The sequence below is a fragment of the Teleopsis dalmanni genome, chromosome 2 (assembly GCF_002237135.1).
Source record: "Teleopsis dalmanni isolate 2A chromosome 2, ASM223713v2, whole genome shotgun sequence".
Lineage (NCBI taxonomy): Eukaryota > Metazoa > Arthropoda > Insecta > Diptera > Diopsidae > Teleopsis > Teleopsis dalmanni.
In genome coordinates, this window is record NC_051847.1 from 9235382 (window position 1) to 9262432 (window position 27051).

General features: G+C 28.5%; 3 protein-coding genes, 1 long non-coding RNA gene and 1 other non-coding gene across 10 annotated transcripts; 3 read left to right on the top strand and 2 right to left on the bottom strand.

Moving 5' to 3' along the window:
* Positions 1–183: 183 nt before the first annotated feature.
* On the top strand, positions 184–4895 carry LOC119678558 (far upstream element-binding protein 3-like). 5 transcript variants are annotated; one of them, XM_038090450.1, is made up of 11 exons: positions 666–743; positions 814–1210; positions 1438–1721; positions 1801–2175; positions 2235–2387; positions 2444–2856; positions 2939–3003; positions 3071–3258; positions 4004–4142; positions 4194–4444; positions 4781–4895. In XM_038090450.1, exons 1-10 carry the CDS (start codon positions 666–668, stop codon positions 4352–4354), a joined length of 2253 nt encoding a protein of 750 aa, XP_037946378.1. In that variant the 3' UTR covers positions 4355–4444; positions 4781–4895. The 5 variants fall into 5 exon arrangements, with proteins under 5 accessions (XP_037946375.1, XP_037946377.1, XP_037946378.1 ...); XM_038090447.1 differs by having other exon boundaries at positions 184–743; positions 4004–4444; XM_038090449.1 differs by having other exon boundaries at positions 184–743; positions 2238–2387; positions 4004–4444.
* A 1373-nt stretch (positions 4896–6268) lies between these two features.
* Positions 6269–13158, top strand: LOC119679718. The gene is made up of 4 exons (XR_005252420.1): positions 6269–6936; positions 10189–10281; positions 10491–10677; positions 13121–13158. It is a non-coding gene; the product is annotated as an uncharacterized LOC119679718 (long non-coding RNA).
* A 4314-nt stretch (positions 13159–17472) lies between these two features.
* On the bottom strand, positions 17473–23702 carry LOC119678952 (protein DEK). Of its 2 annotated transcripts, XM_038091075.1 has the most exons (12): positions 23595–23702; positions 22773–22977; positions 22166–22243; positions 20828–21162; positions 20581–20755; positions 20276–20503; positions 20098–20201; positions 19721–20038; positions 19489–19576; positions 19305–19408; positions 19085–19237; positions 17473–17629 (listed from the first exon to the last, which is right to left on the bottom strand). In XM_038091075.1, the coding sequence occupies exons 1-12, from the start codon at positions 23631–23633 to the stop codon at positions 17615–17617; spliced, it is 1842 nt and encodes a 613-aa protein (XP_037947003.1). In that variant the 5' UTR covers positions 23634–23702; the 3' UTR covers positions 17473–17614. The 2 variants fall into 2 exon arrangements, with proteins under 2 accessions (XP_037947003.1, XP_037947004.1); XM_038091076.1 differs by lacking the exon at positions 22166–22243.
* Positions 23703–24969: 1267 nt separating this feature from the next.
* Positions 24970–26773, top strand: LOC119684095 (flap endonuclease 1-like). The gene is made up of 6 exons (XM_038098044.1): positions 24970–25045; positions 25169–25260; positions 25324–25907; positions 25965–26183; positions 26244–26393; positions 26486–26773. Exons 2-6 carry the CDS (start codon positions 25179–25181, stop codon positions 26594–26596), a joined length of 1146 nt encoding a protein of 381 aa, XP_037953972.1. The 5' UTR covers positions 24970–25045; positions 25169–25178; the 3' UTR covers positions 26597–26773.
* Positions 26774–26854: 81 nt separating this feature from the next.
* Positions 26855–26927, bottom strand: Trnak-cuu. The gene has a single exon. It is a non-coding gene; the product is annotated as a tRNA-Lys (tRNA).
* Positions 26928–27051: the final 124 nt, after the last annotated feature.

Below are 27051 nucleotides of genomic sequence, written 5' to 3' on the forward strand. Positions count from 1 at the left end.
TAATTGTATAATTTTTTAACTTTTAATATAAAAATCATAACTACATATGAATATTTATTTCAGTGCATTTAATTATATTGTCATATTTTAATAATAAATTTAAATTAATAACATATTTGTAACAACTTTTATTTGTGTATGTTTATTCTTGTACAGAAACATACTAATCTATATTGCTTTTATTGTACAAACAGTTTAAAAGAAATTAATTAAGCTTCAATTTATAGCAATACTGCTTGCAAGTTATATGCCAGTTTATTATAATTAACTCTTTTGCAGAAAATGTTTTATATTTTCTACTACTACTTTTGTGTACCTAGTAGAATAAAACACTACTGGTATCAACACTAGTGCGACCAAATAAGCAGTATTTGTACTGACAAACTGGCGACCGCCATTTGTAAATTCCTTTCGCGTTTGGTGTCGGCTGCCGTGTACTAAAAATTAGTAGTTTTGAAGAGGTGTTAACTATTTTTTGTGGACGGTTTTTATACATCATTATTTTAAATCATAGACTTAATAATTAAAACAATCGAAAAAGAAACTGTTCTCTTCATATAACACAGTTTTTGTGATATAATAATAATCTATATTGACAAAAAAGAAAAAATCGATAATTGTGCATAGCCTCAAAAATTTTTTATATTCACAAATAAAATATAAAAATGAGTGATTTTGGATCGCAGGGACAGACGCTTAATCAATCGCAAGCATTTGCGGCTGCTTTACAGCGTGCCAAACAGGTAAAAGAATCAGATATAAATTCTAAATATAAAGACGTTCGAAAGCAAATATTTCCCGTACCGTGGACAGATAGCAGCTAAAATTCAACCAAATCAACCGACAGGACCCAGCGGAGGAGGTTTCAAGAGATCACTTGATGACAATGATTCTGGCCCAGAACCAAAACGGTTTACAAGCCCTGGTAGCGATTATGGTAATAGTAATTCTAATATGAGTTCTGGTGGTGGCAGTGTAGGCGGAGGTGGTGGAGGCGCTTCCTCTGGTGGACCTGCAAATATGTCACAAGCTATTGCCCAAGCCGCAGCTGTAGCAGCACGTTTAGCTGCAACTGCTGGCACAACATGTGAAGAACAAATACGCATTCCGGATAGTATAGCTAATCAGTTTGTGGGTCGTGGATGCAATGACACAATAACACACGTTCAAGTTGAGTCTGGTTGTAAGGTGCAATTATCTCAAGAAAGTGGTAAGTGTTTTAGAATAGTAGTCTGTAACAAAAAATTCAACATACTATTTGACTTTTTATTATCTAAGTTCCATCAAATTAGCAGAGATTTTTATTTATATAAGTTTAAATCATAATTTAAAATTTTAATGTGAAGACTGTGAAAACATGTCTATCTTTACTAATATATTTAGTCGTAAGTAAACAATAGTAGTTTTATGAAATAACTTCAATATATTTAATTTCAGATCAAATCGTTACCTTGAGGGGTTCTCGTGAAACCGTTACTAAAGGCCGGGAATTGATACAACAGCTAGCTAATCGGAATGGAGGCGGTAACGTAGAAGTTGTTTTGACAATGAATATGCCGCCGCCTGGACCAACTGGTTATCCTCCTTATCAAGAAATTATGATACCAGGTGGAAAAGTTGGCTTAGTTATTGGAAAGGGCGGTGATACAATTAAGCAGTTACAAGAGAAAACTGGCGCAAAAATGGTTATAATTCAAGATGGACCTAATCAAGAAATTATAGTAAGTATTCGTTTTAATGTCTCACACATAAATTACGATTTATAATAATACATTTGTATTATATTATATTTATATGTAGAAACCTTTACGAATTTCTGGAGATCCTCAAAAAATTGAACATGCAAAACAGCTTGTGCTTGAGTTGATTGCCCAAAAAGATGCCCAAGCACAAGCTACAAAAACTCCTGGTATGTCAGGAGGTACTGGTGGTACTTACAGTTTTGGACAAGGCGGTGAACAATGTGAAGTCTTCGTTCCAAAAATTGCTGTAGGGGTTGTTATTGGCAAGGGTGGCGACATGATCCGTAAAATTCAAACCGAATGTGGATGCAAGTTACAATTTATACAAGGTAAAAATGATGAGCCTGGTGATAGACGTTGTGTAATCAATGGCACGCGTCAACAAGTTGATGATGCAAAACGTATGATTGAGGGATTAATTGACAACGTTATGGTGTGTATAAAATATTTTATGTATTATTGAATTACAGATAATATTTCCAATTTTTATAGCAGCGTAATCAAAATCCTAGGAGTGCAAACGGTAATAGCAATGGTACCGCTGATAATGGAAATTCCAATTATGGTTATGGATATGGCGTAAATCATGCACAACAACCAGCCAGAGAAGAAATTACCTTCATGGTTCCTGCGGCAAAATGTGGCGTAAGATATATGATTTTTTAAAAAAATGTTCAATTTTAAAAATAACAATATCTTAGATTGTAATTGGGCGCGGAGGGGAAACAATTAAATTAATTAATCAACAATCTGGTGCATATTGCGAAATGGATCGCAATGCTGTCAATCCACCAGCTGAAAAACTTTTTAAGTGCAAAGGCACTTCAGAACAGGTGGAAACAGCGCGTCAATTAATTGCAGAAAAAATTAATATGGAATTACCGATAATTTCACGTAAACCAATTAGCGGGAATGCACCAACTAATCCTTATAATCAACATGCAGCGTACCCGGCAGCAATGCAAAGTGATCCAAATGCAGCTTATCAACAACAGTGGGGTGGTTATGCTCAGCAAAATTGGGATCCAGCACAGCAAATGGCAGCAGGAGCAATGGCTCAAACAGCAGCCGCTGGTCAAGCAGACTATTCCGCACAGTGGATAGAATATTATAAGTAAGTTTTGAATAGCTGTTATATATATATATCTGTTATCTGAAATTATATATTTAAATTTGCTCTAAATTGTAAAAATCAGATCAATGGGTATGCATCGAGAAGCAGAAATGGTTGAACAGCAGTTAAAGGCAAAACAAGCTACAGGTGAGCAATAATTTTTCATTTTTTATTGTTTTATATAAAAATATTGTTTCTACTAAAATAATTAAAGGTGCAGTAAATCCAATGGCTGCCAGTATGCAACAACCCCAACCTCAGCAACAGGCACCTCAAGTCCAAGCAGCAAGTGCAGCGCAACCTGCAGCTGGACAAGCGCAAGATTACAGTGCCCAATGGGCAGAGTATTATAGAAGCATTGGAAAAGTTGAGGAAGCGGAAGCGATTGAAAAACAAATAAAGGTTAGGTTTGAAAATCTTTAAATAATATAAAATTAGGGCTTAAGCGAATAAAAATTTCAAGCATATTTTGGGTCAAAACTTAACTGACCTTCTTAGCGTTTTTTTTTTTTGTCACAAATATGTTTATTAGTATTTATATGTATTAATTAATATATTATCATTGTTGGAAAAAATAGAAAAAGTACGATTACTTTTAAGTACGATTACTGAAAAGCGAAGCAACTGGGTTTTTTTCTTCTCAATTATAGAAGAGTGAGTCAACTCGTTTTCTTTCGATTAAAGAAATATGGTGTGTAATAAGAGAATTTTTTCACAAAAATTGTTATAATTGATACCAATCTCGATAAATGAATAAATGAAGGGTTATAACAAAATATAAGGTATTGTCTTACAAAAAAAAAAGTATTGTTGAGAAAATTTGGTTTTTTTGCAAACTTGAATCTATTTAAGTAAAAAGAATATTAAATATCAAATAATAGAATAATTATAAAATTAATAATATATAACTTAAGCTATTTGAATTTTTGACTTAATTTTGAGTAGAGTTTTCTTTAATACCCTTCATCTCAGTATATATTGAAATGGTTCAGATTTTTTAAAAGAAATGACTACAGGGCTAAAAAGTAACTAAAATGAAAAGTTAACATTACTAATTGTTGTTTAAAGTGTATGGATATTGTTTATTAATAATATAATTGAGATTAAATGAAATATTTTGATTATATAAGTAAATTATTAATTACAGCAGAATCAAACAGGACAAAGTAGTGCAGCGCCTGGAGCGGCCAATCCTAATGCTGTTGCAAATAATCCTAGCAGTACTCCCCAACATGTGGCTGGTGGTAGTGCAAGTGGCGGTCAACCACAACCAGGCTATCCACAAGGTATGACACCAAGCCATTATGCGCAATATTCACAATATTATGCCGCAGCAGCTGCAGCTGGACAACAGGGTGCACCCGGCTATGGACAGCAGGCCCCTTATGGTGGTTATGCTGCTCCAGGAAGTTATCCAGGTGCAGCACAACCACCAGCTGGCATGCCTGGAGGCCCAAGTCCAAATCAACAAAAACCAAACAGATCTGATAAAAACTAAGCCATTTGCTGATGATGATGAACACGTTTGTTACTTCGTTCGATGTACAAGCTAAACATATTTTTATTATAATTAATGTTACCAATTTGGGTAAGTTGTTGTTGTTTCTTTACAAATTGAATGAATGTCTTTTATATAACTTTTTTTAAGTATAAAAAATTAAATGCTTTTTGAGAAATTATGCTTATATATATATATATAAATATTTATATTTAAAATATGTTTTTTTACTCACTATATTGATTTAAAAAAAAAAAAAAAAATATGCGAAACTAATGACTATTGCTTAATTCCTTAAATTTTTGATTTTATTTATATGTTTTGAACGATACTTATCTGAGTTAATTCTTCTCTAAATCTAATACATTTACTTTTTGTTAGTTAATTATTATTTAAATAACTTTTTTATTTTACAATATATTTTAGCATAAAACATATTCCACCATAAACCATTCTTTGCAGAAGTTCAATTGTCTCTCTATCAATGTTGGCGCGTGCGTTATTTACATAGTCTGTAAGCCCAAGTGTGTACAATAATGAACAAAAAAAGCTGAAAAAACGAGTATAAACTCTCATTAACTGCAACAATTTATGAAAATTTTTTAAAACTTTTTAAAATAAGTCTACAGCCTACAGCCTACAGCCTACTAACACAAAGAGTTAAACATAACGTTTTCATATTGATTACAAAATAATTTTTTTTAAATCATTGTATGTATATACATAAATAATTATATATAATATTTTAAGTATTTTAATAAAACGGCCGTTTTATTCATAGATGTTTAACAAAACTAAACTTCCCTAAATATTTCATTTATATACTGAGTAAATATTAGCTTTAATTAAAAAATAATAATAACTTATATATGTAATATAACGATACATTTCTACAAGTACATTTTTACGTATTTATTAGATCTAATAATTAATTACTATATTTTCTTTTTAAATGATGGTAATTTAAAAATATGCTTATATACAATTTAATATATATATAAACACATAACATGAGTTTAAGGAAGAGGGGATGGTCCATAATTTGACAACACTATTTGGAGTATTAAGCGAAGATTAAGAAGAAGAATACTCTATATGTGCAATTACCAAGGCAAAATATAGATTTGTATATGTGGGAACAATATTTCAGTGTCTACATGTACCACTACATTGGCTGACAACAATTCGATTCGGTATATCATTTTTATCCAAAACTTGTACAGAATACAAAATTGTGTGAAAACATATATCACTTTCTTTTAAAACATTACTCATGCTCATATTCTCCTTAAGTCTCGCGCAGAATACAATCCTATAGGAAACGGACTTTAAGGGTTACGTGTGAAACATACAAGGGACGTACAAGAAATCAAAGTTGTCTCAATGGCATTAACAATAGCTGAGCTGATTGAACTTGCGTAATGGGAAATTTCATGGGGAATCTTATGTAAGGGCCACAAAAATTAACATTTTGTGGTCTCATTCTCATTCTTCTTGGGCCATAATTCATTGGCTCTATTTACACTAGCGGTAGTTGGTGTAAATAGAATAGATTCTATTCTTCAACAAAAGTAGTGAATAGATTGATTTTAGTTTTACGAAAATCACCTAGCAAAATACCAATGCACTAGTAAAAATATAGTTTTTCGTTTTAATGTACAAGATTTAGTAGTAATTTATTAAAGTTTAATAAGTAAAAATTTATTAAAGTACATATAAATATCATATATTTTAAATAGTACTACTTTAATCGGATTTTTTATTAGAGTCAGCTTTTAATTATCTATATTAAATTGTTATTTTATCTAAATATTTCCATAATATATAGGACATCATAATTACAAAGTCTTCAAGGATAATATTAGTTATATTTTTTTTTTATTTTCCAAATTATGTATTTATATACAATATATAAAAATTTTAAAGATTTTTCTACAGGCTTGGGATAATTTTGATAAATTTATTGCCATATAAATAGTGTTTAAAGACCTAAGTGTTATAAAATTTATAACTAAACGCAAGAAAAATAAAGATAGTAAAGAAATAATATATATTATATAGGTTATTATAAGTCACATTGGGTTAATAGAAAAAATAAATCTGAATTAATAATTTGGTTACTCTAGTTTTTTTAATGTAGACAGAGAAATAACATAATAAATTCGAATATCTGCGTTAAGGACCATCCCTTAGAGCGTTTTTGGAACTTGATAATAAAAATATAAATTTAATCAGTATATATAATGCAGTGCTGATGTTTTGAATGCTTACAAAATATTTTTAGTGATGTGTTTCTTAAAAAAAAAATATTCTCAATTGCTACATTTTTTACCACTTAAAACTGAATAATATATTATGAAGTCATTTTAAATAATCTACATATATTTCCTTTAAAATATATAATTAAAAAAACATAAAATATATAATATACATACATGTATATAGCAAATCGACTTATTGAAAGAGAACTTGCAAACGCTTAAGAGCCAACTTCAACAAGCGACTCTTCCAGATAGATATCTATAGTAGTAAAGATGATAAGAGCAACTATATCGAACCTTCAGCTAACTGTGTTTGCTTTGGTAAGCTACCAATTTATTACAAATTAATTATTTATAAAAAGAATTTTTTTAAATATATTGAAGTTGTTTAAAACATACACCTATCTATGTATATTAAATTAATAATATATAAAATATATATAAATGCAACTTAACAAAAAATATTATTTCATAGAATTACTATATGTGCAAACTGATATAAGCAATTAATTGTAGATTATAAAATATTTAAAATTGCGTGTTAAATCAAATGGTACGACTATACCTTTATATTTCACAAATATATATATATATATGTTTATAAAATTTGTTTTTTATATGATTTTATTTATGCATTTTTCTCATTTCAGTTTAAAAATTTAAAGTTAACTATACATTTTATACAATATATAAAAATATATATAACCCATATATTTATTATATTCTAAATTAAATATATCTGATTATATAAATTTTTTGGAACCATTTTATCCGCTTATAATGTTTAACAGGGTAGCAGACTCTAAACCTTTGAAGGGTCTACACTCATTACCTGTTATTGCTATACGATGAGATAAATGCCACAGTGGGTCACAGTTCTACGCTCCCAGCATAAGGGTACTGTATTATGAATTAAAATTCTATATTGTTTTTAGAATGGATTTTTTGACTATATGCTATTTATATGAACTGATTTTAATTGACAAATATTTACTTTCAAATATAATATAAATACGAGTATATATATATTATTTATTTAAATATACTTTTTAATTGTGGTGTAGATGATCAACGATATAGAAAATATTTTTCTGTCTCGAATAAACTTTTCCGTTTAATATAAATTTTGTCAATTGAAATATATAATTTTAGAATAATAATATATCGCAATATATTTCTGATATAATAATGAAAATAAGTTTAGTAATGAAATGAATATTTAATTAATCAAAACTGATGTGCCCCACATAGTATTGTATAAAATTGTCTTAGTTTGTCTCTCTTGATGAAGTTGAGTACATTTCTGTGGTTCATGTCTTGTTGTTGTTTGTTGTAGACCGCTGGGACCTGCTTGTGAAGTCGCCTTGGGAGTTGTCGAACGGCACTTGGTCGTTGATAGGGACAAGTGGCTCCGGGACTGGTTTACATCTTCGATATTTTTAGCATTGTGTACCAACTTCGATAAAATTTTTATCACGTTAAGGAGTCAGCATGTCAAATAGTTAGTCAAATATTTATTGTATGATTAAAATTTATAGAACGGCAAAGACTGTTAGTTACAATCCTTACTTGTTATAGCATTGCTATAATATATAATATATTTGATTTAAAGTCTCTTCTTAGGACGCTATCTTGCACACCAAGCTCTACTTATCAACTGTCATTTGACTCAGTTTACAATAGAATCTATTGAGCTTGTCCTATTTTATTTATTCTGCTTGTGTTGGTTGTATGTACCGGTGAGCACTTTTAGGCCCAAGCATTCACTCATGCAAAAAATATTTCATTTGATTTTAAAGTCAATTTTGACGAGAAGTTGGAGAGGGTTTTGAACAGTAGTGAATTACGACAACAATATTTTTATTATTTTAAATTAATTGCAATTTTTGATTTTAATTGAATGTTTGACTGACCTGACCATATAGCTGTTTCGAATATCGCCAATTACCTATCATTAGTGGTCTTTCTTGAAATACTTTTTCATGAATAATTTTATAAGACTGCAAGTATCAAGGGTTTAACTTGTGTCCTGTCCAATTTATGAATATCATATATATATATTGGATCCGGCAAAATACTTGCAATTAAAAAATCATACCTCATACCGTAAACTGTATATATTCAATTAGTTATCTATATAACTATGTCTGGTTTTTTGTTTTTAAGATAAGCGAATGAATCTTACAAATGAAATTTCATAACTGCCTGCAGATAAAGTTGATTAATGGATGAGACATAAGTAGTAAAATAACTGCCGTAAATAATATTTATATATAGGGTTTAGATATCTTTCATTAGACCGGTAAATTCCTTACACACGATTTAGTTATCTGTCATTAGACCTGTAAAATTCCTACAGTATTTCGTAGTGTTGATCACAATGTAGCCAGTCATTCGTGACATGCTGTGGTGAAATTGTATTGTGGGCATGATTAGATTCTTTCCTTGTCTGATTTTGGCGGAGATTTCCATAGTTATAGATCGTATGTTTCATATTGGTTTATTAATATGACTATGAATTAATTTTTTTTGGTAAGGATAGATGTAATTTTTTAATTTCAAATTTTTACTGAAGAAGATTTTTCATCGTATTTGGTATATCGTCTTAGTTGAATATATTTTAAGATGGAAGAGTTTTTATTCAATGTAGTATGTCAAACAGTATGAGATTTTAGTGTGTCGAAACGAAAATTTACCTGCAAACTTACCTAACATCATTTGGTACAAATGTTCAGCTAAATTTGGATATAATTCCATCATAGCCAAGGATCATACAGACATATCGGCTACGGTAAGCTTCTGTGTTAGTACGATTAGTGAGTGTATTCTAATTAAATGCACCAATGACATATATAAATTTTTCGAAATATGTTCTATATAAATATCTATAAAACTTAAAAAATAATTGCATAAATATATTAAAATAATTTCTGCGGTGTAATTAATGCCACATGGTTACAAACTTAAAATATTCAATATTTTATCAGCATTTATATTTTCCAGCTTCGTTGCTGACTTAGAGCCCTAACCGAAATTCAAAGGTTTAAGATTATGAGCGTTTGGTGCGTGTGGTAAGATGAGTTTTCCAAAATGTAAGCTTAGTGTTTTATTTCTGTTTTTAAATTTTTTTAAAAATAAATAATATATAAGAAGGTTTTGCCATTTGATATATAATTTTAATAAAATTTGCATATGAACTTTTTTATTATAGCCTTTAAGTTACGTATTGACGCAAGAAAATAAATGTTTTTAATAATAATATAATGCAATATATAAAAAAATTTTTATGTAAAAATACTTATTGTCTCTATAAAATGTTGCAACATTTTTTATATGACCCTCACCATTAATAATACACAAATAAAACTAACAAAATAATATAAATAATTTATAGGAAACACATACAATATTTATATAAATTGTTTGTAGGTAAATACTTAATTATGAAATAATACATTTAAATAAATATTAAAAATGAAAAAAAAATTAAATAGTAAAATAGAATTTCATATATTTTCAATATATGAAATTTGTTTGTTTTTTATTTTTATTTTGTGCTAATATATCTTTCAGCACTTTGAGCCAGATTTATTACTTGTCTCACTGCTATTGGGGTTTGCGCCAAGTTCCCATTCTCGAAGTTGTTAGATATTAGTTCCACATTTGGTACGTATCACACATAATTGTAGATATTAAAATTTTTTACATACATATATTCTCTAGTTTATATAACGCCATATAATTGTTATTTACTGATTCGAAATGCATATACAATATAAACATATTAATCAGCTTAAGTGTACATATATAAACTTTTTATATTATATATATATACGTATATATAAATCATTTAATTATATTTTTGTATTTCGTAGTTTTTCGCACTACCAACCGTATGCGTTACATATTCCTACTGATTTTTATACAAACATGTATACATAGATACAAAATATGTATTTTAAAAATATGCAGGTTTCAACCAGTCGAATGGACTGAACAGTTTCAGGCTGTGATGAAGGCTTCCTTTCACTTCCAATCCAACGCTTCCATATCACAATAAATGTAATTTTACTATATTTTTTATTTTATTTTACACAAATTTCTTTCTTTTTATTTATTTTTTATTTTTTAATATAAATATTAATCTGTAATAAGCAGTTATTATTTTGTCTGCTTTAAACAAAAGGATTGCGACTTTAGTTTTATACATCTATAACATTTTGGTATACAGTATTATATCTAATATAAATTGTATTTTATCACAAACATTCTTGTCATAAAACTATTTTAATGCCCACAGCTCTGCACCTCATCTAGTGCAGACGTTGCCAGGCAGATTATATGATATATGGTATATGATATCGATGTGCTAACTCGTGTATTCGTAATAAAGTTTAGATACTCGTACTTTATTAAAATTTTTGAATGTGTTAAGTAAAATTAAACAAATTCTTAATTTTTGGTGTTTGTTTTTTTTTTCATTAATTAATAATTAACATATTTGTGGAATATGAAAAGTTGGAAGTCATATTCAATTCCAATCAAACTTAAACATTTTCTTACTGTGCACTGAATGAATTTTCAAGAAATTTTCGAGTCTAACTTCGCTTATTATTTTTCTGTCTAAACTTTGATTTCGGGAAGAAAGGAAGACTGTATCTCCGGAAGATGGTTATTATAAATCTTATAATTTGTCCATATTGTTACAAATACGCATATTCTTGTGTAAATATCCATGCCAAGATTATTTTCTTTTAAATTTAAGCACAATTAAAATCCAATAAAATAGTGCCAGCAGTTGGATTGACTCTCTGCATAACATGCATTCGTGATAATAAACAGAAACAGTATAAAAAAACATACTTTTTAAGTATAACAGTGTTTTTTTCGTTTTTAGTGCTGTAGGCTAGCATTTGCTCATGTTCGCTGCTTTTTCCTCTTGTTGATCTTCGTCAGTTATTTCTCTTTGATTTTGGTGTTATTAGCCAGCACTTTAAAAAAAATATTCTGTCTCTTCAGAAGCAATCATACCGTCTCTATTCGTTCAAAAGTTATAAAATTATAACAGTACATCATTGAAGAATCTATTATCCGCCGATGAAACTGGTAATGTCCATATAATTTTTTCCAATCTAAATAACCGTAAAGATTCATCTCAGATACCCAAACAATAGTAGGTATTAATATAAACTCCATCTATCTATATAAACTCAAGAGTTAAACTCTCGTAAACAATGCAGTATCAAAATAAAAGAAAAGTAAAAGAATCGGGGACTAAAAATGTTTTTATTGAAATAACGTAAAAAATGTAATATTACGCGAATAATATTAATAGATTAATGTAATGTCATTTTCTGCATTTGGAATCCTAAATAAATCTTGGTGCAGCAAACTAAAGGTTTTAATTTCAGGGTTTGTATCAAAATTCAATTAATTTTTTTGCTATGTTCACTTTAACTCATTATTATTGTAATTATTCGAAATTGGGTCTCACTAATTTTGTGAGCCTAAAAGTATAAAACCCTTGATAAATACAATGGCATCCGAAACATATGGGGGTGTGAGGAACGATTGATGGTGATAATAAATTTGGAATTAAACTTATTCTTATTCTAAGAATTATGACGAGGTTATTGGTTGATTACTGTAAATTGAATAATCACCTATCGAAGTTAGGAATTCAATCCAACTCAGACTGTAGATACTGCAGAGAATAGAGAGAAACTGCATACCATGTGCTTGGGGAGTGCCCGGCACTGATGCACAAGCGGAAAAAACACCTAGGAGGGTATTTCATGCATCATAAGGTAGGCTTCATACTGTCTTTCAATAAATCGGACTTGGAGAAACACTCTAATCCGACTAAGGGGCACAATAGATATATAAAGGTCGCAGTGCACGATCCCTTTTAATAATAATAATATTCTAGATAATAATAATATTCAAAATGATATAATCTTAAACTAATTAATATATCAAAGAAATTTAGTCAATGGGATATGTGGGCATAAAACTGACTTCAAGAGGTGTAAAAGTACAAATTGCATACATTATTATATATAATAATTTTATTAAATGCTCGTGTAATTTAAATTCACATTTTCGATCTATTAATATAATATATAATAGACAATAAATCTTAAGTGCCATCTAAGCTGTATTCTGAAAAACTGAATGGACATATAATACAGTAGTAATAAAAATGTGCTCTTAAGTTCGATAGTTACACAATGTCATATCTGGATTTTGAAGTCTAATGGATACGCGATAGTTTGAGAAAGTAAATATGTAAGTATATTATCTTTTTAAAAATAATCTAAAATTATATGGGAAGGATGTATAAAACTAAATTCGCAATCAAAATGCTAGGGGTAGTTCAGATATTAATATACATATATATAAATACTCGTATATGCCATATAACTTTTACATATATATTTTTTTAAATTATTGTATATATATAAATATGTGTACCTTTATGTTCTGTGTTCTGCTATATTTTCAGATCAAGAGTTAATTTCAACAAATATGCAATAAACCTTCTTTCAATATTTATAGATTCTTGTATTAACTTTTTTCAAATTTTACCTTTAATTTAGATTTAAGTAATTTTATATATTCTAAATGTGTTCATAAAATATTCAAAATCTTAAAATTGTAGAAAATATTAGTTGTACCTCAAAAACATATTCCAAAGATTTTATATACATTATATACGACATATCACTGATCAGATTAACAGATTATGTTTGTTGTGAGAATTTTTGTTCTAATATTTTCAGCCATAATTGGATCCTTTGTTTCAGGATATACATATTATACTATACTAAATATGTATAATGAAACTCACCTCACCCATAGCATAGTTCCAGTAAAAATTTTCATTTCTTTTAAGTACATATATATAATTACAAAAAAGCAGGTAATTTTGTTTTTGCCATTGATATTATTTTTATATGTGAAATTTATTTATAATCAACATAATACTTGTTAATAAAAAAATTAAAATAGAATTTATATTTCTTTCAATGTAAACATTGTTATTATATATAAATAATATTGCTATATTATGTTCATCTCATTTTCTTTGGTCTTGCGATTGTCGGGAAATGGATTTAGTATCTCAATCTGACGTTCATTGAACTAAAAAGTTGTTGGAGTTTAAATTAAGGGTAATTTTTAGGCTTATCGATAACCCTAATTTGTCCAGGTTAGCTTAGGACTTTTTCTCAAATAAATCACAGTCGGTCTTGTTATAATAAGGTACACTTGTAAAACAGAAAATATGAATAGATTTCAAGACGAATACATGCAAGACGTACGAAAGGGGATACTACTAGTTCAGTTAAAAGTGAAAGAAGATTGTGATATTGTTGAGACAGAGAGCTCATCAATGTAGAGATATGCAAACAATATAATGAGGGTTAGAACTGAACTTAGGGCACACGTATAAACGTTTTACGTACACGTGATAAAAACCTGTTTAGCAGGTCTGAACTCAATTTGGTGTGTACATTTTGCGTCATAATTTTCTAAGACGAGCATAGTCTATGGGTATATAAGCAAGCGTTTAGAGTAGAAATTTGTTTAATGTCTAGTTATATCTTGACTTATGCCTGAAGTTTTGGATTATTTGTATATTGATGTCAGTATGAAAAATGGAAGCATTGCTTATAATAAATACCGTATGCAGAGTAGAGGTATATGAAAAAAAAATAATTAAAAAAAAAAAAACTAGAAATTTTTAAATATATATTACTTTTGTATATATTTAGACAAATTTTTATTTATTTTATGACCAAATAATTTTAATACAAAATATAGTGTTGTCACAGGCTTATTGGTCAATTTTTCTATGTATTATCGAACTGCCATATCCTGCTACCAATGTTTGAAAATATTTAGCTATATTATAGCTTTAACTTTTAGTCGTAGTTGATAAACCGCTAGCTAGCAAACAGCACCTAGTAGACTTACCCATATACACTTAAAAAGGCTTTTAATTTGGAAAATAAATAAACTTATGCTGTTCCTCTATCCTTCCTCGCCTATGCTGTTCCTCTGCTTAGTGCGCTTTCCTTGTAAATGTCGTAGACAAGTGTCTCTTGAATATGAATTTGCCTCATGCCTAGAACCACGACAAAAAATTAATACAAGCAAAATCACTAAATCATTAACTAGGAAGCTCTGAAGCAAAATAGGACGAAGGATTATTTATTCATTATATAATTACATATGCTTATCTCGATCATCATTGCCTTAACTTATATGATTCAATACCGATCATCTCTCTAATAATACTACTACAGCAGCACAAAAGCAAATCTGGAGAACAGTAACTACTGTGTTTATTTACAGAAACTTCACTTCTCTATATAACTATATTATGTTTTGCATTTCGATATATATTTTAAAAAAATAATAATAAAAAAATTTTTTTTTTTTGCAAATATTTTTATTTTTAAAGAACATTTAATAAAGAACAGAATTAAAATTAATACAAACAAAATGTTCATGCAATTCTATTATAAATATTAGTTAATTCTATAGACTTGAATGTTTTTATTTTATTATAACATTGTGTTGTGGATTTTTGTTTTTATTTAAGTTTTATTTTATATTCTTCTCATATTTCTTGCTGCATAAAAGTGTGCTACTGTTTTATAAATACATAATCGTTCTTATATATATATATTTGTGTTATTTATTATTTCTTTTTATTTTTTTTCTATTTGCATATTTATATTAAGTTTTATAAATTAAAAACAAATTTTAATATTTATAAAAAAATTCTAAGATGACAATTAATATATATTTTATATTGTATAAATGTTGACAAAAATATCAAATATCGTTTATAAAATCCCCCGTTCAACCCACCCACTTACGAGAAACCTATTAACGCAACGCATCAATTCTTTACAATCGACTTCGACGTTTTTTTTCTTTTTTTTATCAATATATATAAAAATTTATATGCTTATATGCAATTATATAAAAAAAAAATCAATTAATAATACAGATTATCAAAGACTGAAATGACTGAAATTTATTTGTGGTCTATTAAAAAATACTACAATAATATAGAAGTAAGAGTTGAGAGTATTGATGTTTGATTCCAAATTGATTAAGTTCGAATATGTTCGAATATGACACGTCTTTAAGCAAAGTAAACCGTTCGGAAATTTTCGAATATTATATGGTTTTCGTGCATTTGCTGCTATACATAGAACAGATAAGAAATGTTCGAACATTTGAGAAATTCGAATTCGAATTGATCGAACATTTTGAATCACTAACTTATAGATATGTAAAATATATAAATCGCTAACTAAAAGCCAGAATATTTACAAACTCAGCACAGAAAAGCTATTGTATTGTTACACATAACTACTTTCATAGAGTGTACCTACTTAAGCTCTATGTTCTATAAACACTTTGAATAGGTAAGGAAAGTATGAGGCAGACACATTTTTAAAAATAAAAAGTTGTATTAGTTTTGGTTGGTTTTTATTTTTTTTTTGTTAATTTTATTTTTTTTTGTTAATTTTATTTAAAAATAAGCACTACTTTCCACATAAAAATCACTTTTATAATGAAGAAGTATTCGAATAGCAAAGAAAAGACAAGCACAGGCTTTTCGGCAAAAATAATTAACTTTATATATAATTTCATTTGCTCATAACTCCAACCATTTTATTTTGAATAAGAAATTGGATTGATATAGTATAAAAAAATACTCATACATAATGTTACAAGATATCTGTTGGCATAAAACGGGATTATTTAAATTCTGAGCATCAAATGCATTTCTTCGTTTTTTTTTTTTTAATTGCCACAAATCACTTTTTTTAGAAAAAAAATAACTGCGTAAAAAATTCTCGAGACGTGTCACAACACATTGTGAACTTTCTCACTGAAATGAGAATCTAGTCAGGCACAGATTTTAAGCTCTTGTAGATTTTATAATTTCACACAATTTCTAAAAAACGGGAAATGTGAGTGTTCTTACGGGACAACGACATAGGAAGTTTAAAAAGAGGACGTATTTTTCATCTTATTAACCTTTAAAAGTAACTCATTGTGGATGTGAATTATAACCAAACCAGATTTAAGCTAAACGCAGCATTTACATAAATTATTTATTAAATTGCTGAAATATTACTATTAGTTTTTAAAAATCAATTTTCTTCTGTGCTGTTTTGAAAGATATCTAATAGTTTAAGCTGAAGAAAGAATAAAAACGTCAGTATCTCACACTAGTGACATTTATTTCATTGAAACAACCTCCAACCTTCTCTTAGATTATTTATGCCATTGGAAGTCAACTATTTACTATAACATACAGAATTATTTCTTTTGAAGTTTTCTATTGCATTAAGAAACAAAAAAAATAATAAAAATAATTTTAAGAACAAAAGTTGGAAAATAGATATATATATATATTGACAGAAAAGATATATAACATTTAAAGCAAAGTACCTTAACAGCTAAAAATACATTTTTTTTTCATAAAAAAATTGCAATTTAATTTAATTATAATATAATAATTAATTAATTTATTAACTTTATATATATAATTTATATATTATCGCTCATTTATACAAATTTAATTTTTATTTACTTCACATATAACTAAAATAAATTTCATGCGTCGTCTCATTTTGGGAATTTTTTTCTCGTCATATTTTTTATATATAATTTAACTTTTCTTAAAAATTTATTTATGTCCAAATATTAAAAATACAATATTTACTTTAATTTTTATTTTTGTACTGACGCCAGTGATAATATTAGGAAAACAAATGAAATTAGAAAAAAGGAAAACAAATTAAATTAAAAGAAATTTCTTTTCATATTTTATAAAAATTTATATTTAAGACAAAAAAAATTTCAATGTACTGTAAAAACTATACAAAATTCTTTTTGTAAAATTAATTGATTGTAAATTATTAATTTGTGTATTTAATTTTGGTTCCATTTTGTCTAGATTTAAAACTTATGCAGCAATTAACTGAAAATAAAGAAATTATTAATAATTTTATTGTTTTAATTAAAAAAAGTTTCATTTATATGTTATTATTGCAAAAGTAATTTCAGTTTTTATTCTAGCTTTTAAGATTATTTGAGCTGTTCGAAGTTTCACACATTCTGATGTTCTTCGAGTATACGATACGCTCGAGGATGACAATGTGATGTTATTCATGTGTTTGTATAAAAGAAAATAAATATTAATGAAATGGAATACAAACTGTAATTGTGTACAAATAGGGATAAACTATCTTCCAGTAGCAAGAATATGTTCGAAATGTTCGTTTCAGTTGTTCGAATTCGATGAAGCAGGAACTGCTTAAATATTTTATTATATTATTCACATAATTTGGTGGGTAAACTTTACAGACATGAATGTATCAGGGAAGAAATAAGTGAAAAAAAAAATTAAATATTGTTGTTTTTGTATTAAACTACACAGGAAACCTATAAAGCAGGAACACAAAACTGTTGTTGGTCTAATTCGTGAAAATCTATATAGCAGGAAACAAGAAAGAGATTCCGATACAAATAAATCAGAATGTGATTAGATGAATATAGCGTGTTTGAGATAAGAGAGTGTGGGTGTTTACGTCCCGAAGTCACTCGTCAATTGCGACGATTAAGCGCTGCTCTTCACTTTCAATAGGGAATATATTAGATGATATTGTATATTGTCGTTTATATATATATATATATTTTAGAACATGTAAACAAATCCGTCTTATCATAATGAATAAAGCTGCAGCTGGGCACAAGTAATGAATGGATTTGTACTTAGAGCATAAATAGTTTGCGTGAAGATGTAACAGTCATTACTTTAAGGATTCAAACTGGAAATTTAATATTAATATTATTCAACTTTAACTAGCAAATATTTGAACATTAAACATTTTTATATAAAGGTGTTCTAAAGAAATTTTATCTCATCTTTACTCCGTCTTCTAAGTGTAGTTTTTTATTATCTATTCTTATTGTTTTTCACACTTTTAGCATCGTTAGCTGACACTTCGACTTCTGTTGACATGTGTACAGTAAAGCTAAGTTTACCGCTTATTCTATCAGTGAGTAAGTGAAAGAGTTTATTTCATATTGATGTGAATGCAACTTATTACGTCAATTTAAAATGTGTAATTTGTACTACATGACTTAACTACTTTACTAAAAAGGAAATTGGAACTGTCGCCTTCCAATGTGTAGATATATATCGAAACGAAGTATTACATCTTTGTTAAACAATTAGGCCATTTTAACATAAAATCATAAAAAATAAAATCACTTTTGCTATATAACATATTACATATGGTACATTTATATATATATAATTTATAATATTAATTTTAATTGTAATATTGTTTAACTTATTTATATTATAAATTTATAATAATATAAATTAACACTTAATTTAGTATAAAAATTAAGAGCATAAAATACGTACCGATTTTACAGTAGCTTTTATAAAGTCCTTCTTGTCTGTTAAATCAAAATCAGGATACTTAGCATAAACCTGTTTGCAAACAGTTTTCATAGTTATTTCTTCTAAATTAGCCTTATCTAAAATTTCCTTTACATAACTCTTGATTTGCTCGTCCTGTTCAATATTGAAGTATTTTTAAAGTTAATAATGCAAATAAATTCATAAAAAAACAAACTCTTACCGTTGGGAATGTTTTGCCCTTTTTAGTCAGTGGCTCCTCGTCTGACTCATCTTTATCATCTTCATCAGATGATGCTTTCTTTGTTTTCTTTGGCCGACCACTCGCTGAAAATATTGACATTCACGTAAATAACGAAAAGTGTTACTTTAATAATATATTTTTATTAGAAGTACGAAGTACTTACGCTTAGTTTGTGTTTTTGCCTTAGAAACAGGTTTACTATTTTTAGCAGGTGTCACGGGTTTCTTACTTTTCTTAGTTCTTTCCTCTTCCTAAAAAAACAAGAAAATTAAACATGAGGAAACACTTGACACATATATAAAATTATAATATAGATTGAAATAAATCTTTTGCAATTGTTCATTAATATAATTATAGATAATCAAACCATTATTATTAAACAAATTAATACTTACTTCACTCTGGTCACTACCAAATTCAGACAATTCATCCTCTTCCTCATCTTCTGAAACTTCATCACTTTCAGAATCTTTACGTTTTCGAGCTGAAGCACCGCGTCCTCGTCCACGTACATTAACGGCCCTGCCGCGCTTACTTGTGGAAGGACGTTTGCGTTTAGGCTCATCGCTATCTGCATCAGATAATTCTGATTCTTCTTCTTCAGAATCTGAATTTCCTCGTTGACTTTTACGTGCGGGTCTACCACGGCCACTACGTATAGATGTTTTGCGCGCACGACCAGCGTCAGAATCCGAATTAGCAGACGGATTGTACTGTAATATTAAAATACTAAATAAATGTACTAATAATATATAATTTTGATTATTTTTACATCTGATTCAGATTCAGAATCATCATTATTTCTTCGTCGCTTGGTCGGTACAGCTTTACGTTCACTCTCTTCCGAGCTTGAAAAGTCAACATAAGCTGACATTTCTTAATAACAAAAGAAAAAATATGTATATATTAATATTCAATTTTTATTTAATATGGAGAAGAAATATATTTACTTTTTCCAGCTGTTGAGCGTCTTGGACGACCAGTTGAATTTCTTGCAGACCCTCGTCCACTTGGCTGCTTTTTCTTACGTTTATCATCTTCGCTTTCTTCTTGTTCTTCAACAGCATCTTCTTCCTCTTCCTCATCAACCTCATCATCTTCTGTCGGTTCGACACATAAATTTTCATCAGGTTCCACTAAGAATTTAAAAACACGTTTTGATATTTCCTCTCGATTACCTAAAAAAAAAATGTTTAATTTAAAAATTTCTCATTCATTTTTAATACAGAAATACCATAATTGTTAATGCTCTTACCTTTACGATCCAGACAAAGTATCTCGCATATAGCTTTAAGTGCTTTGACATCTGTTTTCTTAACTTGGTTAAATTTATTTTTGTATTCAGTTGAATCTTTCTCATATTCAAATCCAGCAAATGTTCTTAAATTTTTTTTTACAACATTATATTTTCCCGGGGAACCAAAGCAAATCTAAATGAATAGAAAATCAGGAAATTTTTATATAAAATTTTAAGATTTAATCATGTTATAAAAAATACTCACTGCATGCAGAGTTTGCAGACCATCTACTCGGGTTTTATTGATATTTTCATTAATTTTGAATATTTCAGATAGAGCTACCACATTTTCGTCATCTTCTTTTTCATCCTCATTTTCATCGTTTTTATTATTATTTTTCTCATTTGCATCATTACTTTCAGCATTTTTCTTATCATTGACAACAGCAGTTCCATTATTCTTCTCCTTAGCATTTGACTTTTTATCTTCTTTGACGCTGGGTTTTTTCTTATCATCAGATGCACCATCAAGACTAGCTTCTTCATCTTCAGATTTCACTTTCTCTGAATTTGTGTCCTTTTGCGTGGACGATTTTGAATCTACATTCATTAGAACAATAAAAAAAAAAAATTAATATAGTTTAAAACTTTATTTAAACAGATTTTTTTTTTGTATTGAAACTTTTTGTTTATTAAAAATAATATTTATTTGTCTTCAATTTGGAAAATCGAATGTCTCATGTTTGGAGAAACGATTATGAAATATTGAAATTTGTTATTCCTTGAATTTTACTGAACAAAACCATATTATTCAGGGTTTTGCATGAACAATAATCAAGGAGAATCAAAGAAACAGACAACAATTATATATGAGCTTGTCCGTCCCCCCGGTTGAGTATCGAACCTGGTAACTCCAGCGCACTAAACCATTAACCAGTTTGACCAACGAGAAGGTTTTAAAAGCAGACATAAGAAGAAATTAAGTTATATATTTTTTTAACGAATTTAATTTTAATGTCTGTTCAAATGGGTTTTTATCAAATTCTACACATATGTTTCTTTATTTATTTATTTATTTTTTTTTTTTTGTTTAACAAACAAAATTGTCTCTATTTTTATTTGTTTAAGATAATTACATCTATACATATTTTACAACTACAAAAAAAAAAATTATTTATATATACTTTATCTGCTTTAATTTTAATATTAATTTTGAGCCTTTTCCGAGTTAGTGCATCTGGGCACTTTCACTCTTTAATAGCTGAGGCGTTTCACCTATCTCACTGACTAATTTGTGTATTCCTCATTAGCTTCGTGATTATTCAATAACTGATCAAAGATGTGCGTACCGTATCGTGCGGTTAGTGATTATTCTGAGATTAGATAGTGCTAAGTAGGGCAGCCTGTCGGTTTTCGCATACAGCTTCATGGCTCTGTCCCTTATGTATTTTTTGACCGATACTATTCTAAGTTTTCTTAGCATATCGTTCGTGCGGATGTACCATGACATTTTTAACTTTGTGTTTATTAAATTCTTGTATTTTAAATGCATATTTTTTAATATTAAAATAAATACAAATTATTATATTTTTTGAATACATACATATAAATTTAAAGACTTGAGTGGTACTTGTTTTGAATACTTTTCGTCTGATTTTGAAACTTTTCATTTTTACTGACACTAAATAATAATATAAAACAATAGAAATTTAATTTTATTTAAATAAAATAAATTTAATAAAAAATTAATAAATTTGTATTCACGCTTGGGAAGTTTAACATCTTATATTAGAGACAGAAAAACTGTGATAATGAATTTTTTATTCCTTGAGTTTATTATACAAAATCATATTGTTCAAGATCTTGTATTAAATTTGAAACCAAGGGTATGGGTATTTTACTTTACTTTTATATTAAACACAAAAATCTAAACATTTTTGTTAGCTGAGAGCTCTTGGCGGGATTTGAACATGGTCATTAAAAAACGCGCACAATTCATATCAACAAAGCCATTAGCACGCACCGCCAACGTCAATGTAAGCGACCGTGTGTGTAAAATATTGTTTGTCTTGTTTCTCTTTCGTTTTTCTTGCATTCACGTTTTCATTTTCATTTTTGTTTCTGTTTCTCAATTTTGTCCCGCAAAGCATTAAAATATATATAAATATAACACATATTTCTACGAGTCTAACTTGATGGAATACTCTTACCTGTATCCTCATTTCTTGGTTTTTTATCATCGTTGGCAGAAGGCTTTTTATCATCTTCCGTTGCGCCGGTATCACCTGCACCAGCTCCTTCACTGTCATTCGAATTTTCACTTGCAACAGCATCTTCTTTATCATTAACCTTTGATTTTTCATCTGTGGACTCAGTATGCACAGCTTTGGTCTTTTCTGCTTTACTTTCGTTCTCCTATAATTTATGAAAATAAAATAAAACTTATAGGTATTTACTCGCTACATAAGTATTTTGTAGTTAATTCTTTATTAACATTTGCCGACTTCTTTGTTTTTTTTTTTTTGAAAACAGTAAAGCAACTATTTGCTGAATATATATGTATGTTACCACACACGTAAGCTACTAATAACTTTCTTGTGCTGTTATCGTCATTGATTAAATTCTGCACATTTCAATGAATGCTATTATATTTCTATAAAAAAATTATATTCTGTTAAATTTTCATAATTGTTGCTACTTATTCACTATTGTATTTTTGATTTGTTCGTCTTTACCATACTTTCTACGGCAAATTTAATTTCTTTAACACATTGAAAAACACACACACAAATGCATATCAAACGTGAGCGAAAACGAAATAGACGATAAAATTAGAAAAAGTAAACTGACGCCATGTTTATATACAGGCAAAATAGAAAAAAGAAAGCAGAAAGATTCGTTATGACGCGCTCAAAAGATTTTTCTTTTAGATTTTCACTGTAATATACGACACGAATTTTATTTGTTTTATTTACAATATAAAACACTTTTTATAAATTATGTTTTAAAAGAAATTTTATTAAATTACGTACCATATTTTCAGCGTTTTTTTCTTTTTCAACAGCCGACATGCTTTTAGAGCATAAACTTGACTATTTTATTTTCACTTGTATATTTGTCCAGCGCGTAACTAGCACAACACTGTTGCATTTTAACAATTTTTGCATAAAAAATCATGTTGCACAAGTGCTTTTTTATTCGTAGTTAGTACAGTATTCAGTACACATAGCCGATATGTACTGCACACAATTTTTCCATTTCATGATATAGTTAAATAAATAAGTTCGGCATACTTCCATCTTATCCGTATTTAATATTCTTATACTTTAAATGCAAACTTTTAAATAAACAAATAATTATAGATTTATATAATTTGTATTAGATTTGTGCAAAATTTATTGTAGGTCTGTTCATGACATTTATTTAGCACTCTAAACTTATGCTAAATAGCTAAAATATTAAAGTGTTTCGTTTTTGCTAAATAATATGTATAAAAGGTGATCCTTAATCCTTCAACAGATTAATATATTACAAGGCATACTAATGAGCTAAATTATGAAAACTTTTAGTTAATCCCGTTGTACTTATGTATATGCGATATTACAATTTTTCACTTCACAATTTTAGTATTAGATTAATAGGCTAAATTTAATTAGCGAAGAAGTGTTGAACGATTAACTAATAATATAATATTTATTTTGAAATTTTTTTGTATGTAAATATAATTACTATAAATGGCATTAATTATGATAGAAGTTTTAGCTGGAACATTCTGTAAAATTAGTTTTATTATATATAATATAATTTATGAACTTTATTAGAATAAGGTAAGCAATTTATATAATTATTGCACCGCGACTCCAGCCTCGTCATAGTTTTTAATCGAATTTAATATACCGAACACTGTCTCTGTCACTAGTAACAAATAAGATGAATTATTGAACAGAAAATAAGCCACAATTTATTATTTAATTATTATATGAAAGTTCTTTAGAAACATTTAAATAATTAATCATTTTTTAATTTTTATTTATTACGCTTTGAAGTACATTTAGATTTTTCACATGAACAGAGTATCATAAACAATAAGTGCCGATTTTACAGTCCTAACTTAAGTCTCTATACTAACTTAAGTCGTGCTTGAGTCATCAACATTATTGTCCCAATCATATTTAAACTAATAAAGTTTTGAGTTCAAGTTCCGACTACGAAATAGGCTTTTATAGTTGTTATACCACTGCGCTACTCACACTCTGTTGCACAAGTTCCAACTTTGACTAACTGTTGTTCAAAAAGTTGCTTTTCATATAAACTAAGAGTAAAATAAGTCATATATAAAATATTGTTTATATATAATGACTTTTTGCTAATTGTATTTAAATCAAATCAAAATGTAATTCTAAACATTCAGTTTATCAAGCCGAGTATTTTATATAAATCATGAAATCACTTTCATCCATGCATACATATTTCGCTATCATAGGTTTGTACTAAAAATGTGCACAACAAAACAAAAATGCAATAAAACCCGCCAATTCGCATATGTCAAAATATACCGTGGAAATAAAGATTGCATTATTGATATTTATTAAATTTGTTATTATAGAGCATTCGCTATGGGAATTCTAGGACTTTCAAAATTAATCGCTGATGTAGCTCCTTTCGCAATGAAAGATAATGAAATAAAAAATTATTTTGGTAAAGCCTTAATTTCTCATAACTAAGTGAAGAATCATAAAGACAGCTTTTAATTTATTTTAGGACGTAAGGTAGCAATTGATGCTTCTATGTGTTTATATCAGTTCTTAATAGCAGTACGTGCAGAAGGTGCACAATTAACAACCGTAGATGGTGAAACTACGTCGCATCTGATGGGCATGTTCTATCGTACAATACGCATGCTGGATAATGGCATTAAGCCTGTTTACGTTTTTGATGGTAAACCACCAGATTTAAAATCCGGTGAGTTAGCCAAACGTGCCGGACGTCGAGAGGAAGCAGAAAAGGCGTTACAAGCCGCTAAAGAAGCAGGCAATGAGGCTGATGTTGATAAGTTCAATAGGAGGCTTGTGCGCGTTACTAAAGATCATGCAAATGAGGCAAAAGAATTATTGAAATTAATGGGTGTACCGTTTGTAGAAGCACCTTGTGAAGCTGAAGCGCAGTGCGCTGCTTTAGTTAAATCAGGCAAAGTATTTGCCACTGCTACTGAGGATATGGATGCGTTAACCTTTGGTTCAAATGTATTGTTGCGTTATTTAACTTTTAGTGAAGCGCGGAAAATGCCGGTTAAAGAAATACATCATGAAAAAGTCTTGAAAGGTTTTGAGTTAACACAAAATGAGGTTGGCATTGAAATAACTTATTTTTAATGTGAATTTAAAGCTTTTAACATTTCACAGTTTATTGATTTGTGTATACTCTTGGGTTGCGATTATTGTGAGGGTATTAAGGGCATAGGACCAAAACGTGCAGTTGAATTAATAAATACCTACCGAAATCTGGAGACAATTTTAGAAAATATTGATCGTAAAAAATATATTGTTCCCGAAAATTGGAATTTTGAATTGGCACGACAATTATTTATAACACCAGAAGTAGCTGATCCAGATAATATCGACGTTGGTTTCCTTTTGTCAGTAATATATTTCCGTATTTGATATATTTTATTTTTATTACAGCTTAAATGGACAGATCCAGATGAGGACGCTTTAGTTAAATTTTTATGTGGCGATCGTCAATTCAGCGAAGAACGCGTGCGTGGTGGTGTGAAAAAAATTTTAAAATCCAGGAATACACAAACTCAGGGGCGTTTGGATGGTTTCTTCAAGGTAAAACAATAAGAATATCTATAGTTATGGTATTTAAATAGTATGAAGAAAATGTGATTTAATTAATTATAATAACCGTGTATATATTTAAGGTACTATCGACTACAACAGCAAAACGTAAACCTGACGAGGATAAAAAAAGTGCAAGCGCAAAGAAACCTAAAATAGCAGGTGGCTCTGGTCGTGGGAGACGTCCAAAATAATATTGTTGAATTTTATATTTTTGAACTAACAAATTTAGTGTACTTCTTACTTTTTACTCCTTAATACACGTATACTTTTATTCAGAAAACGGAATAAGCAACTGTTTATTATTGATATTGTTATATTGTGTTTTTACATTAATTTTCTTGTGAAATATATTCAATTTTGTTCTCAAATTTTGTGTTATAATATGTAGAAAGGTTTCGTAGTGAGTTAAAAAATACTATTTTAATAAAAAAAAAAACAAAAAACATCTTCGCCCAACGTGGGGCTCGAACCCACGACCCTGAGATTAAGAGTCTCATGCTCTACCGACTGAGCTAGCCGGGCTTGTTGACATTTGATGTCAAATATTCTATATGAGTAGAAATTAAATTATTTATTTTGAAAGCAAATTCCATAATCTCACTTACAGCGTAAGCCCTTATATCTTCTAATCAAATATCAAAATCAA

Excerpts from the sequence above, each read along its gene's own strand:
- LOC119678952 (XM_038091075.1), bottom strand. The coding sequence starts at position 23,633 with ATGTCGGCTGTTGAAAAAGAAAAAAACGCTGAAAATATG. Across the intron at positions 20,202-20,275 it reads ACGCTCAACAGCTGGAAAAA|AAATGTCAGCTTATGTTGAC; the intron begins GTAAATATATTT and ends TTTGTTATTAAG. Across the intron at positions 19,409-19,488 it reads GGCAAAAACACAAACTAAGC|CGAGTGGTCGGCCAAAGAAA; the intron begins GTAAGTACTTCG and ends CAATATTTTCAG.
- LOC119684095 (XM_038098044.1), top strand. The coding sequence starts at position 25,179 with ATGGGAATTCTAGGACTTTCAAAATTAATCGCTGATGTAGCTCCTTTC. Across the intron at positions 25,261-25,323 it reads TGAAATAAAAAATTATTTTG|GACGTAAGGTAGCAATTGAT; the intron begins GTAAAGCCTTAA and ends AATTTATTTTAG. Across the intron at positions 25,908-25,964 it reads TTGAGTTAACACAAAATGAG|TTTATTGATTTGTGTATACT; the intron begins GTTGGCATTGAA and ends AACATTTCACAG.
- LOC119678558 (XM_038090447.1), top strand. The coding sequence starts at position 666 with ATGAGTGATTTTGGATCGCAGGGACAGACGCTTAATCAATCGCAAGCA. Across the intron at positions 2,176-2,234 it reads GATTAATTGACAACGTTATG|CAGCGTAATCAAAATCCTAG; the intron begins GTGTGTATAAAA and ends CAATTTTTATAG. Across the intron at positions 2,388-2,443 it reads TTCCTGCGGCAAAATGTGGC|ATTGTAATTGGGCGCGGAGG; the intron begins GTAAGATATATG and ends ACAATATCTTAG.